At 35.0% G+C, this 15,351-nt stretch overlaps 1 protein-coding gene across 2 annotated transcripts in view; it reads right to left on the bottom strand.

Annotated features, from left to right (window-relative positions):
• The window catches only part of SLC44A1 (solute carrier family 44 member 1), a 217,524-nt gene that overhangs the window by 76,339 nt on the left and 125,834 nt on the right, over positions 1-15,351 (bottom strand). For both annotated transcript variants that reach the window (XM_069106130.1, XM_069106121.1), the window contains exon 4: positions 2,839-2,975. In XM_069106130.1, the coding sequence (XP_068962231.1) occupies positions 2,839-2,975 (137 nt within the window). The remainder of the gene's footprint in view (positions 1-2,838; positions 2,976-15,351) is intronic.

The following is a 15,351-nucleotide window of genomic DNA, read 5'->3' as shown; positions in this document are numbered from 1 at the left end:
ATACAAAGAAAGGCAAAAGAAATTTATTGTTTTTAAGGAACTTACAGTCTGATAGGGGAGACAACATGAAAACCACTATGTACAGACAAGACATATATGGAATAAATCAGAGATAACCAAAAGAGGGAAAACACTACTATTAAGGATCAAGGAAAGCTTTTTATATAAGGTGAGATTTTACTGGGCACCTGAAAGAAGCCAAGGAATCCAGGAGGTAGAGATATGGAAGGAGAGAATTCTAGAAATGGGAGGAAACCAGTGAAAATGTCTGGTGTTGGGAGATTGTCTTGCTCAAGGAACAGAAAGGAGGCCAGTGTCACTGTATTGCAGAGTAACTGGGGAAAAGTCTAAAGAGAATGGAAAGGAAGAAGGGTGTGGCCAACAAGGGTGGAAGTCAAAAGACTTCCGAAAGGGCTTGCTGCTTATTGACAGCAGAAGTGAAGGGGGGTAGGTGGGGATTAAGGGTGAAGCCAACAGTCAGGACTGACACCAATTTGTAAGACACACATCCTGAGAAGTTTTCAAATTTCTACTCCCCAGACAACAGGTTAGGGATTAAATAGAAATAGATACAAAAAACGTTAGGAACTTTCTTAACTGAGATCTTCAAGCAATCATGACTGAACTCACAGCTTTTTTTTTCTATAATAAACTCCCTAAAGCTGAAGAAAAGGGAACCACAGGGGTCTTAAGGGCCATTATATCAGCAACTAAGATTAAATAAGCTAATTATTTTAGTAAGAGTATTACACAAGCATAAGAAACTTTTGGTGGAGCTATGAATTAGTCCAACCATTCTGGAAAACAATTTGGAATTTGAACCAGTAACTTCAAAGTAACTATAATGCCCACGTCCTTCAACACAGAATATTACTGCTAAGCATATACCCAAAGGAGATCAAAGAAAAAAAGTAAGGTCCTATATACACTAAAATATTCAAAGAAGCATTTTTTTAACAGTAACAAAAAATTGAAAACAAGGTATAAGCCTATCTATTTGGGAACAGCTGAACAAGGTCCTGTACATAAAATGTAATGGAATACTAATGTGCCCTAAAAAACTACATACGTGGATTCTGAGTCATGAAGACATTCATGAACAGACACAGTGAAGGCAAGCAGAACCAGAAAACTAATGCACCCCATGTAAATGGAAAGAACAAAACACTGTTGCAATTATTATTATAATGATCAGGCTTGGTCCAAAAAGAGAGAAAATGTACTGCCCTCCCTTCTTTGCATAGGTTAGGGATTATGGCTACACCGCATATGCCATCAAAGGCTCAGTCAGTCAATAAACATTTTTAAATACCTACTAGTAGCAGACACTGTGCTAAGAGTTGGGCATACAAAGAAAGTAATAGTCCCTGTTCTTAAGGAGCTCACAGTCTAATGAGGGAGGCAACTATGTACAAAAAAAGCTATACACATGATAAATTTGAAACAATCAACAGAGAAAAGGTACTAACATTAAGGGGAATCAGAAAAGGCAACCTGTAGAAAGTTGGATTTTTGCCAGGACTTGATGTATTGGTTAGTTTTGCTGAAGTGACTGAGTACTTTTTAAAAAATTCTTTGTTATAAGCAATCACTGAGTACCAGAGGAAGGGAGAGGTTATATTTCTAAATGAAAGTATTGTTAGAAACAAAATATAACATTTTTTTTAAAGAAAGAAAGGTCTACTGATGAGAATATACTCTTTTTTTTTTTTTTTTGCTTTCTGGAGAGCAACTGGGGTTAAGTGACTTGCCCTAGGTCACATGGCTAGTTTTTGTGTTATGTGTCTGAGGCCGGATTTGAACTCAGGTCCTCCTGACTCCAGGGCTGGTGCTCTATTCACTATGCCACCTACCCACACCCTTGAGAATATACTCTTTAGGGTTCTCCTGGGTCAGACCTGAATCCTATAAAGCAAGACTTAGACCTGCAGTAGGTCCTTCAACTGACTATATATTCAGATGTAAGCTTGATTAGCATATCAGAAGAACAAAGAATTGGGGTAAAATCCATACTATAAAGCAATATGAACCATATGAATTACTGTATTCTGAAAGAAGCCAAACTAAGAAAGATTGAAACTGGTAATTGATTTTACATGTACTGGAATAGAACTGGGAATTAGGAACTGAAAAAGAAAAAGGATCTGGAAGTCAGGAAATCTATTACATGGGATTTCTCCCAGACGATATCAAAGCCTCTAATTTCACATTAAAAAAAATTATGCTTAGAATACAAAAATATTACACAACTACAGATTTAGAAGGGATCACAGAATCATTTATGTATCTAGAACTGGAAGGGATCTCAGACATTATCTACATAGTGTCTGAGGTCATACACTATCTACATCTAGTCCAACCTGTACCTGAAAAAAGTTATATCACATAAAACAAGAGGCTACTGAGTCTTTGCTTGAAAACCTCTAGAGGTGACTCGCTAAGTTCCAAGGCAGTTTATTCTATTTCTGGACAGCTCTAACTGTTAGAAGTTTTTCTTCATACATCAAACCCAAATTTGCCTTCCTGTATATTTCACGCACAGCTACTTCTAATTGTGCACTCTTAGGCTAAACAGAACAAATCTCATTCCCTCTTCCCCATGATATCAGTTCAAAAGCTTTAGTCAATTTTCTCATACTATTTTTATCAAATGATAAAAATTATCTATGTTTCCCCCCTTTAAAGGCCCCGGTTTAGTTTACTAATACTGAATATAAGTATTGGTTTACTTTAGTATTGGACATAAGAAGTTATATCTGAAAACCAATACCCAGAACATTTGGCAACAGGTACAAGACAGGAACGTTATTTGAGTGGTCAGCTCTAAAACGTCCTCACCATTCTTTTCTGCAAACTTCTGGACTTCATATATTGTTTTCAGTTCATGGCTTGGACATGCTGCTACACAGAGAGCAATAGATTTGATCTTCCGTTTTACCAAGTCTACATTGCATGGATCCAAAAAGAACACATACCTAAAACATAGAAAAAAAATATTGAGATTACTAATTACAGGAATCACACGTGGCAATATATGACCAGCTTCATTCATAGTCCTTCACTTTTATAAAAATTTCAGAATTCTACTCAGATATGAAGTTGTAATGATTCATCCATGTTATTTTTAATTGTAGTTTTCTATTCCCTTTGTTGTTGCTGTTGAACTCCACTTTCAAAAGAAATAAGTCAAAATAATTCAATCTAAATACTATTATTGTACTGTAGGAAATGATGAAATGGACAATTTCAGAGGAAACTAGGGAGTCCTTTATGAACTTACGTAGAGGTAAGTTGGCAGAAATAGTATGACAATTTATATAGTGATAACAACATTACACATTTATATATTGATAATAATATTATATAGAAAAACAGCTCTAAAAGACTTTAAGAACTCTGATCAACACAAAGATATATGATGGCTCCAAAAGAATGAAGATGAAATCTGCCATTAACATACTATCAGAGAGATGATGAACTTAAAATGCAGAAAGAAACACAAATTTTTGGACATGGTTAATGTGGAAATTTGTTTTGCAAGTCTATCTAGATATATCTTGAAGGATTTTGTTTTTTGTTTTTATTTTATTTGCTCAATGAGAGAGAAGTGTATAGAGAGACAGAATAAAAAATAGCTTTTGAAAAATAAAAATAATAAACTCAAAGGGGAAAAACCTAAATCTTTTTCTCCCCTCCCAAACCCAAGAAGGATGTGTGTGATCAGAACAACTGTTTGTTTATTTCTATTTTTTTTGTCTTTATTAATTTGTTCCTTTACTTTGAGTTTACAAGATTCACTTCGCCAGTTCTTTGAGTTTCAAATTTTCTTCCCCTCTCTCCCCTTTCTCCTTCCCCGCCCCGGCAGCATACAATCAGGTATAGGATCTACAGATACTTTCACCTTAGACATTGGTCAAGTTGTAAAGAAGGACTGTAACAGATGGAATGAACAATGGGAAAGAGGAAACCAAACCAAACAAGAAAAAGAAATTTGCTTCAATCTGCATTCAAACTCAGTTCTTTCTGGTTCTCTCTCTGAATGTGGACATCTCTCTCCATCATGAGACTTTTGGAGTTGACTTATAGCCCTGCATTTCTGAGAAGAGTTCCCTCTATCAAAGGTGGTCATCACACATACATTGTGTCTCTAATTGTGTACAAATTTTTCCTGGTTCTGCTCTTCTCACTCAGCACCAGTTCGTATAAACCTCTCCAGGTAGATATGAAGTCCGTCTGCTCTTCGTTTCTTATGGCACAATAGTATTCCATTACATTCATATACATAACTTGTTTAGCCATTCCCCAATTGATGAGCATCCCCTTAATTTCCAACTCATTCCCACCACAAAAAGACCTGCTATAAATATTTTTGTACATATGCTTCTTCCTCCTGCTTCTGTGATCATTGGAATACAAACTTCTATTGCTGGGTCAAAGGATATGAAATTACTTATAGCCCTTTGGGCATAGTTCCAGATTGCTCTCCAGAATGGTTGGATCAGTTCACAACTCCACCAGCAATGTATTAGTGTTCCAATTTTTCCACATCCTCTCCAGCATTTATCATTTTCCTGTTTTGTCATCTTAGCCAATCTGATTGGTGAGAAGTGGTACCTCAGAGTTGTTTTGATTTGCATTTCTCTAATCAATAGTGATTTAGAGCATTTTTTCATATGCTTATAGATATCTTTAATTTTTTCCTCTGAGAACTTCCTGTTCATATCCTTTGACCATTTATCAATTGGGGAATGACTTGTATTCTTATAGATTTGACTCAATTTTCTCTATATTTTAGAAATGAGTCCTTTATCAGAGACATAGGTTGTAAAAATTCTTTCCCAATTTCCCACTTCCCTCTTAATCTTGGTTACATTGGCTTTGTTTGTACAGAAGCTTTTCAGTTTCACGTAATCAAAGTTATCCATTTTGCATTTTAGAATGTTCTCTAATTCTTGTTCAGTCATGAAATCTTCCCCTCTCCATAAATCTGACAAGTAAACTATTCCTTGCTTTCCCAGATTGCTCACAGTATCATCGTTTATACCTAGATCACTCACACATTTAGATGTGTGTTAGATAATGGTCTACGCCCAGTTTCTGCCATACTAAATTCCAGTTTTCTCAGCAGTTTTTGTCAAATAGTGCATTCTTATCCCCCAAACTGGGGTCTCTGGGTTTATCAAAGAGTAGATTATAGTCATTGACTGCTGAGTCTTGTGTACCCAATCTATTCCATTGATCCACTACTCTATTCCTCAGCCAGTACCAAGTAGTTTTGATGACTGTTGCTTTATAATACAGATTAAAATCTGGTATAGCTAGGCCACTTTCCCTAGCATTTCTTTTCATTAATACCTTTGATATTCTGGACCTTTTGTTCTTCCAAATGAATTTTGTTACTATTTTTTCTAAGCTCTATAAAGTAATTTTTTGGTAATTTGATTGGTATGGCACTAAATATGTAATTTAATTTAGGCAAAATTATCATTTTTATTATATTAGCTTGACCCAGCTATGAGCAATTGATGTTTTTCCAATTAGTTAGATCTGACTGTATTTGTGTGAAAAGTGTTTTGTAGTTGTGTTCATATAGGTCCTGGGTTTGTTTTGGCAGGAAGATTCCCAAATATTTTATAATGTCTACAGTAACTTTAAATGGGATTTCTCTTTCCATCTCTTGCTGTTGGATTTCATTAGAAATATACAGGAATGCCTAGGATTTGTGTAGGTTTATTTTATATCCTGCAACTTTGCCAAATTTATTTATTGTCTCAAGTAGTTTTTTTACTTGATTCTTTAGGATTCTCTAAGTATATCATCATATCATCTGCAAAGAGTGATAACTTGGTCTTGTCTTTGCCTAATTTGATTTCTTTGATTTCTTTTTCTTCTCTAATTGCTACTGCTAACATTTCTAGTACCAGACTGAATAAGAGGGGTAATATAGTGGATATCCTTGTTTCACCCCTGATCTTATTGGAAATGCTTCTGGCTTATCCCCATTACATATAATACTTGCTGATGGCTTTAAATAGATGCTACTTATTATTTTAAGGAAGGCTCCATTTATTCCTATACTTTGTAGTGTTTTTAATAGGAATGGATGTTGTACTTTGTCAAAAGCCTTTTCTGCATCTATTGAGATAATCAGGTGGTTTCTGCTAGTTTTATTGCTGAAATGATCAATTATACTGATGATTTTCCTAATATTAAGCCATCCTTACATTCCTGGAAAAATCCTACCAGATCAAAGTGTATTATTCTTGTGCTAAGTTGCTGTAGTCTTTTTGCTAATATTTTATTTAAAATTTCTGCATCTATATTCCTGATTTAGGTATCAGTACCATGTTTGTGTCATATAAAGAATTTGGTAGGACTCCTTCTTCACTAATTTTCTCAAAAAGTTTGCAGAGTATTGGAATCAATTGTTCTTTAAATGTTTGATAGAAATCTGTCTGGCCCTGGAGATTTTTTCCTGGGGAGTTCACTGATGGCTTGCTCAATTTCTTTTTCTGAGATGGGATTATTTAAGTAATTTACTTCCTCTTCAGTTAATCTGGGCAGTGTATATTTTTGTAAATATTCATCCATTTGTCTAAGATTTGTCAAATTTATGTGCATCTAATTTGGTGAAATAATTGCTAATTATTGTTTTAATTTCCTCTTCATTGGAGGTAGATTCCTCCTTTTCATTTTTGATAGTCATAATTTAGTTTTCTTTCTTTTTTTTATCATATTGGCTAAGGGTCTATCAATTTTATTGTTTTTTTTTTTCATAAAACCAGATCTTAGTTTTATTTATTACTTCAATAGTTTTCTTAATTTCAATTTTATTAATCTCTCCTTTGGTTTTCTTTATTTTTAATTTAGTATTTAATTGTGAATTTTCAATTTGTTCTTATTCTAGCTTCTTCAATTACATTCCCAATTCATTGACCTCCCTTTTCTCTAATTTATTCATGTATGCATTCAGGGATATAAAACTTTCCCTAAGAACTGCTTTTGCTGCATACCACAAATTTTGGTATATTGTCTCATTATTGTCATTCTCTTGAATGAAGGTACTGATTGTTTCTATGATTTCTTGTTTGACCCACTCATTCTTTAGGATTAACTTGTTTAGTTTCTAATTAGTTTTTAGTCTGTCTTTCCATGGCCCTTTATTGCATATGATTTTTATTGCATCATGATCTGACAATGATGCATTTAATATTTCTGCTTTTCTGCACTGAATTGTGAGGTTTTTATGTCCTAGTACATGATCAATTTTTGTGTATGTGCCATGTACCACTGAGAAGAAGGTATATTCCTTTTTATCCCCATTCAGTTTTCTCCAGAGATCTATCACACCTACCCTCTCTAAAATTCTATCTACCTCCTTAACTTATTTCTTGTTTATTTTGAGGTTGGATTTATCAAGTTCAGAGAGGGGGAGATTAAGGTCCCCCATTAGTATAGTTCTGCTATCTATTTCTTCCTCTAATTCCCTTACCTTCTCCTCTAGAAATATGGATGCTATATCACTTGATGCATATATGTTAAGTAATGATATTCTTTCATTCTCAATGGTGCCTTTTAGCAGGATATAGTTTCCTTCCTTATCTCTTTTAATTAGATCAATTTTTGCTTTCGCTTTATCTGAGATAAGGATTGCTACCCCTCATTTTTTTTTTTTACTTTAGCTGAGGCATGATATATTTTACTTTTTTACCTTTACCCTGTATGTTTCACTCAGTTTCAGATGTGTTTCTTGTAAACAGCATATTGTAGGATTATGGTTTTTAATCCGTCCTGCTATCCACCTCCCTTTTATGGGAGAGTTCATTCCATTCATGTTCACCATTATGATTACTATATGTCTCTTTCCCTCCATCCTATTCCCTCCCCGTTTATGCTTATATTTTTCTCCCCTTCTCCCTTCCCCTCCTTAAGAGTTTTCCTTTTGACCACCACCTCCCTCAGTATTCCCTTATCAGCCCCCCTCCCATTTCCTGCCCTTTGCCCCTTAATTCTTCCCTCCCTTCTAACCACAGCCCCCCCTTTCTTAGCCCTTCCCACCTCCTACTGCCTGTAGGATATTTTTATACTTAACGTATTATGTTATTTCTTCTTTACACCAAGAGTGACAGGAACAAATCTCATGCAAAGCTCCTCTCCCTCCTAACTTTCCCTCTATTATGATATGTTTCGTGTCTCTTCTTCATAGAGTCCTATGCTTAACTGGTTGTGTTATTCCCTCCTTGCACCAGAACCAATGAGGGAAAAGCTCATATAATACTCATCTCCCTCCTTTCTTTCCCTCTGCTATATTGCTTTTATGGCTCTGTGTGGCATAATTTACCCTTTTCCACTTCATTCTTTCCTCTTCTTCCACTGAAGTCCCTTTGTAGCCCTTAACAAGGTTCTTTTTTAATCGTCATTTTGTGAAATTTATATTCATACCCTTTACTTGTCTATAAACAGTTTGCTCTTATTAAATGACAGGGTGTGTGTGTGTGTGTGTGTGTGTGTGTGTGTGTGTGTGTGTTTTCCTTGTTTACCTTTCTATGTCTCTTTTGTGTCTTGTAATTGGAGGTTGAATTTTCCATTGAGCTCTGGTTTTTACATCAGGAAGGTCTGGAAATCTGTTATATCATTGAATGACCATCTCCTTGCCTAGAAGAATATGTTCAGTCTCTCTGGTTAGGTGATCTTTGGTTGCAACCCGAACTCTTTTGCCTTGCAAAAAATTGTATTCCACTTCCTCCAATCTTTCAGTGTAGAGCCTGCCAAATCCTGTGCAATCCTCACTGTGGTTCCATGATATCTGAATTGTTTCTTTCTGGCCGCTTGAAGTATTTTCTCCTTTACCTGGTAGTTCTGGAGTTTGGCCACAACATTTTGAGGACTTTTCAATTTGGGATCTCTTTCAGGAGGTGTCCAGTGGATTCTCTCGATTTCTATTTTACCCTCTGGTTCTAGTATCTAAAGGCAGTTTTCCTTGATGAGCTCTTGGAAGATGCTGTCCAGGCTCATTTTTTCATCATGATTTTCTGGTAGGCCTATGATTCTTAGATTTTCTCTCCTGGATTTGTTTTCGAGGTCAGTTATTTTTCCATTGAGATATTTTGCCTCTTTTTCTAATTTTTCATTCCTGATGTTTTATTTGACTAATTCTTTTTTCCTCACAGAGTTATTCGCTTCAATTTGGTTGATTCTAGTTTTTAGCAAATTATTTTCCTCAGTTAGTTTTTGGAGCTTCTTTTCCATATCACACATTTTTCTTTTTAAGGAGTTGTTTTTCTTCATTGTAATGTTTTTCTAATTTTGCAATTTTGATTAACAAGTATTATTCATTTTATCTTCTATCTAATTTGGTTTTCAAAGTTCCTTTTGAGCTCATCTAGGAATGCTTTCTGTGACTGAGACCAGTTCCCTGTTGAGGCTTCAGCTGTGGGTATGGAGTCAACACTAGGTCTCCCACTGAATTTGGTTCTTCCCTCTCAAGGTAGTAGGACTCCAGAGTCTTTGTCTTTGCAGTCTGCTTTCTACCCATTTGAGGCAGGGCCCCAGCCACACCCTTCCTCTAGGGTTCTCAAGCCTTTACTTTTTCAAGTTTTACCCTGGGGCAATAATTACTATGTTTTCAGGGTCAGAGGAGGGGATTGGAGCAGCTGGGGTTAACTCTGCCATCCTGGTTCCTGGAGGTCCAGATAGGGGTTTTTTAAATTTCTTGGCTGTGGATTGTTAATCCCAGGAGTAGTTGCTGCCCCTGCCAGGGGCCCTGCATTTGATCCTGCTCCGTTCAGTTCCAGCCCTTGGGTGATAGGTGTGGCAGTGGCCCTTGGGGCTGGTGGGTTAACTTGCTGCCATGTTGATCAGGCCTCCTGTGGGTCTCCATCTGCATGCCACGGTGTCGTTTTTATTTCTTGAATTATTATTTTTTTTCCCCAAAAATAAATAAATAAACAGAAGCAGAGTGTGACATATTCATCATAAAGGAGAACCATGCTAAAAATTGTTAATTGTTTGGGGTTCTGAAATTGAGTGAAATGACTGGAAGATTAGGGGATAAGTTACTCAGATAAAATGGATTGTACACTCTTTGATGAGTTTGCATTGGTGTAGTGGAAAGGATTTAAGAATCGGCTTCAATTCTCACTTTTGACATTTAGTAGTTATAAGATGCGGGACTTTCTTGAGCTTCATTTTCCTTATTTATAAAATGGGAATAAATAATGCTCAAGCTACCTACCTTATAGGGTTATTTTAAGGAAATCACTTTGCAAAACTTTAAGCACTATAATAAATTAGCTATAATTAGGTTCCTTATTATTCTTATGGACAGGGAGAGAGAACTACAATGGGTAGAAATTGTACCATGTTGAACAGAAGTAAGGTAACTATAACATTTGATCAAATTTCATTGCTTCATAGCATGTTTTCTAAATATAAATGACTATCAGAGAGGTCTTTCACCCACTGTTAAAACCTATTAAAATCTATGGTTGTAAAAACATAATCTGATTATACTTTGACTTCAGAAAGGAAACCTGAGAGGTTTGGCTAAACTAGAAGTCAGACAGATTGAAAAAAAATTATGAGGAACAAGTTAGCAAGGAATCCTAAATGAAAAAGTTCTTTAAATATATCAGAATGACAGTTGGACAATTAGTGATGCATGATTCATAATGCAATGATTCCATTCAGTGATGAAAAAAGGTGACTAGAGGAATCTGGGAAGATGGCAGAATACATCAGAAAATTCTAGACCCTCCAAATTTCCTCCAGAAATAAGGAAGAACATTGCCTCAAAGTGAACACAGAGTGGCAAAAACAGAGAAAGTTGGGGTAAAGTAGTTCTCCTCCTAAGACAACCTGAAAGTTCCTCAGGAAAGAACTGACTTCTGGGGTAGAGGTCTGGCCCTTACTGAAGTGCAAACATCTCTGGGCTGATCAACAGAAAGCTCTGGATGATGCTGGGTGGAAGGCAGCCTCAGCCTCCTGAGCATTCACTTCATGGACAGAGCAGGGGTTGGATAGCTGAGTAGGGGAAGACTGAAAGCCCCTCAGCTGTCTTGGGATGCCAGGCACAGCTGTGATCCCAGGATGTAGCTGCTGGCAAGAAGGTACTAGCACATGCTAAGAGAGTGAAATAGCAGAGGGATAGGGACTCGGATGGCTGTGGGCACTTCAGGTTTTGGTTCCAGGGTAAAAGGGAGAGCCAAAGTTTGAAGTAAGGGGAGAGACTGCTGGGGGCAAAAGTGTTTGTAGGGACACCACGAGCCCCAGCCATGACTCAGAGGTCAAGAGGAGTGTCCAAAGTTGGGCCCTGAACAGAGTTCAGAAAATAAGGACCATACCTTCAGTAAGAAGGACCTGAGACCCAGGGCACCAGTGGCACATAGTGCCACACTTTAGCACTAGAACCTGATTACAACAATAAGCAGCTAAAATAAAATTAAAAAAATAAACTAGTAAGCAAAGGAGAAAGAACCTGAACCTTACCATAGACACCTACTATGGATATAGAGAAGAACTGAGCTCATATTCAGAGGAAGACCGTGAAGTAAAACAAAAAGCCACTCCTATCTCAAAGAGAAACATCAAATGGTCACAAGTGCAAAAAGAGCTCCTGGAAGAACTGAAAAAAAGAGATCCTTTGATCCAACAATACCACTGTAATGTCTGTATCCCAAAGAGATCATAAAAAAAGGGAAAGGGACCTACATGTACAAAAAATATTTATAACAGCTCTTTTTGTGGTGGCAAAAAATTGGAAACTGGGGGAATGCCCATCAATCAAGGAATGGCTGAACAAGTTGTGATATATGAATGGAATGGAATACTATTGTGCTGTAAGAAATGATAAATAGGTAGATTTCAGAAAAACCTGGAAAGACTTATACAAACTGATGCTGAGTGAAGTGAAGTAAGGAGAATCAGGAGAACACTGTACACGGTAACATCAACATTGTATGATGATCAACTATGATAGACTTAGCTCTTCTCAGAAATACAATGACTTAAGACAATTGCAAAAGATTCATGATGGAAAATGTTATCCACATCCAGAGAAAGAACTACAGGGCCTAAATGCAGACTGAAGCATACTATTTTAACTTCATTTTTTTTCCTCATGGTTTTTCCCTTTTGTTCTGTTTCTTCTTTCACAATATGACTAATGTGGAAATATGTTTATATGATTGCACATGTATAACCTGTATCAGATTGCCTGCTGTCTTGTGGAAGGGGGAGGGAAGGGAGAAAAATTTGGAACTCAAATCATAAAAAATAAATGTTGAAAACTATCTTTACATGTAATTGAAAAAAATAAAATACTATTTACCAAAAAATCAAATAAGAGACTATGAGGGAAAAATAGGAAAAAAATTGGAGCAGTCCAAGAAAATGAAGAAAATTATGAAAAAGAGAGTTATCCAATTAGAAAGAGAGATCCAAGAACTCAAGGAAAAAAATAACCCCTTGAAAATGAGAACTGGGCAAAGGGAATGGAATGACGTAAGACACCAAGAAATAATAAAACAAAATCAAAAGAATAAAAAAAAAGAGAAGAATATGAAACGTCTTATTAGAAAAACAATTGATCTGGAGAAAACATCAAGGGGAAACAACATAAAAATTGTTGGACTACCTAACAACTATAGTAAAAAAAAATCTTGATAAAATATTACAAGAAATTATTGAGGAAAATTGCCATGAAGTTCTAGAACAAGAGGGTAAAGTAGAAATAGAAAAAATGTACCAATCACTACCTGAAAGAGATCCCAGGATGAAAATTTACAGAAATATCAAAGCAAAGTTTCAAAGCTTCCAGATTAAGGAGAAAATATTAAAAGTAACAAGAAAAAAATAATTTAAATACAGTGGAGCTACAATCAGTATTACATAAAGACCTAGCAGCTTCCACACTAAAAGTCTGCAGGTCTTGGAACATTATATTTGGAAGAGCAAAAAAGCTGGAGTTGTAACCAAAATAGTTTACCCAGCCAAGCTGCATGTAGTCCTAAACAACAACAATAAAAATGGATATTTAATGAATTGAAAGAATTTCAGGTATTTGTGACAAAAAGAATAGAACTTAATGGAAAATTTGACATATAAGATCCAGAAGAAATATAAGGTAAAAATTAAAGATCAATTATAAAGGACTCAATAATTTTGCTTCTTATAAGTGAAAATGTTATTGGGTAGTTTGGAATAAAAGTTGGGGCTAAACTGAATATAATAGTCATTCTAAAAATCAAAATCGGGTAGGAAAAAGTAAAATAGAGTAATTGTCTCATACAAATGAGACAAACTCATGAGAAGAACTGAACCAGTTCTGGTTCATCTGGGGATGACTGGTAGTGCTGAAACCTTATTCTCATTGGATCCGAGGTAAAGAGGGAACAAAATATACATTCAGAAAGATATAAAAGTCTTCTAGATTTATAAAGAAATAAGAGGACAAGGAGTCAGGAAAAGGGAAAGACTTTTTAAAGGATTTGTATATTCAGAGTTAGGCTGGGGGGAGACGATAAGGGAGGGTCTCTTTGAGGTGTGGGTAGAATAAAGAATAGGAAGGTAAGGAGAGGATAAGGAAGGGATTCTTTAAAAGGGTATGGATTAGTGAGGTAATGGTTAGAAGTAAATTAGACATATGAGAAGGTATATGGTAAACAGAAAGGCTGAGAAAGACAACAGTGAGGAAAAATAGGATGGAGGGAAATGAACAAATAACAATTATAATTTTGAATGTGAATGGGAAGAATTCACCCATAAAATGGAAACAGATGGCAGAATGGATTAAAAATCAGAATCCAACAATATGCTGTTTACAAAAAACATTTAAAAATGAGATACACACACAGAGTTAAGATAAAAGGCTGGAGTAAATTTATTATGCTTCAGCTGATGTAGAAAAGCAGGGGTAGTAACCATGGTCTCAAAGTTAAAGCTAATATTTAAAAGAGATAAATAGGCAAACTACATTATAATAAAACATACCATAAACAATGTCAATACTAAGCCTGTATGTACCAAAATCTATAGCATCTAAATTTTTAAAAAGAAAAGGTAAATAAATTACATGTAGCAATAGACAGTAGTACTATGATAGTGGAAAACTTTAATCTTTCCCTCTCAGAACTAGATAAATCTAACCAAAAAATAAATAAGAAGTAAGGGAAGTGAATACAATTTTAGATAAGCTAGGCATTACAGATATCTAGAGACAACTGAATGGAAATAGAAATGAATATACCCTTTTCTCAGCAGTACAGGGTACTCCTACAAAGACTGACCATATAATGGGGCTTAAATTTTTATAGTTAAAAGCAAAAATGATAAAGGTATCCTTTTCGGATCATAATGTAATTAAAAAAAACTATAATAAGAGACCATGGAAACAGAGAATAAAAGCTAACTGGAGACTGAACAAGCTAATCTTAAAGAATGAGTGGATCAAAGAACAAATTATAGAAACAATGAATAATTTCATTAAAGAGAATGACATCAAAATATATGGGATACAGCAAAAGCAGTAATAAGAGGAAAATTTATATCTCTAAATGCTTACATCAATAAAACAGAGAAAGAGCAGACCAATAAATTGAGTATGCAATTTTTAAAAATAGAAAAAGTACAAACTAAAAATCTCTATTTAAATATTAAACTGGAAATCCTAAAAATTAAAGGTGAGATTAATAAAACTGAATATAAGGAAACCACTGAATTAATAAATAAAACTAGAAATTGGTTTTATGAAAAAAAATCAATAAAAATAAACCATTGGTTAACATGATTTTAAAAAGGGAGAAGAAAACCAAATCACCAGTGTTAAAAATGAAAAGGGTGAATCTACCACTAATGAAGAGGGAATCAAAGCAATTATAAGGAGCTATTTTGCCTATTTATATACCAATAAATTTAACAATTTAAGTGAAATGGAAGAATATTTACAAAATGTAAACTATCTAGATTAGCAGAAGAGAAAGTAGAATATCTAAATAGATCTATTTTATAAAAAGAAAGTGAACAGACCATTAACAAGCTTAAAAAGCACCAGGACCAGATGGATTTGAAAATGAATTCTATCAAACATTTAAGGACTAACTAATTCCAATATTAAATAAATTACTTAGAATAATAGGTAAAGAAAGAGTCCTCTGAAACTCTTTTTATAGAACAAATATAATGCTGATACCTAAACCAGGAAGTACAAAAACAGAAAGAAAATTATAGACCAAATTCATTAATGAATATGGATGCAAAAATCCTAATAAAATTCTAGCTAAGACACTACAATAATATATTACAAAGATTATATAATATAACCAGGTGGGATTTATACCAGGAGTGCATAGATGG

This window comes from Petaurus breviceps, unplaced genomic scaffold, assembly GCF_028583685.1.
Source record: "Petaurus breviceps papuanus isolate PSGF00001 unplaced genomic scaffold, PetGlider_PUasm1.0 138, whole genome shotgun sequence".
Lineage (NCBI taxonomy): Eukaryota > Metazoa > Chordata > Mammalia > Diprotodontia > Petauridae > Petaurus > Petaurus breviceps.
The sequence above is the reverse complement of the archived record's forward strand: the minus strand, read 5'-3'. Positions and strand labels throughout refer to the sequence as shown.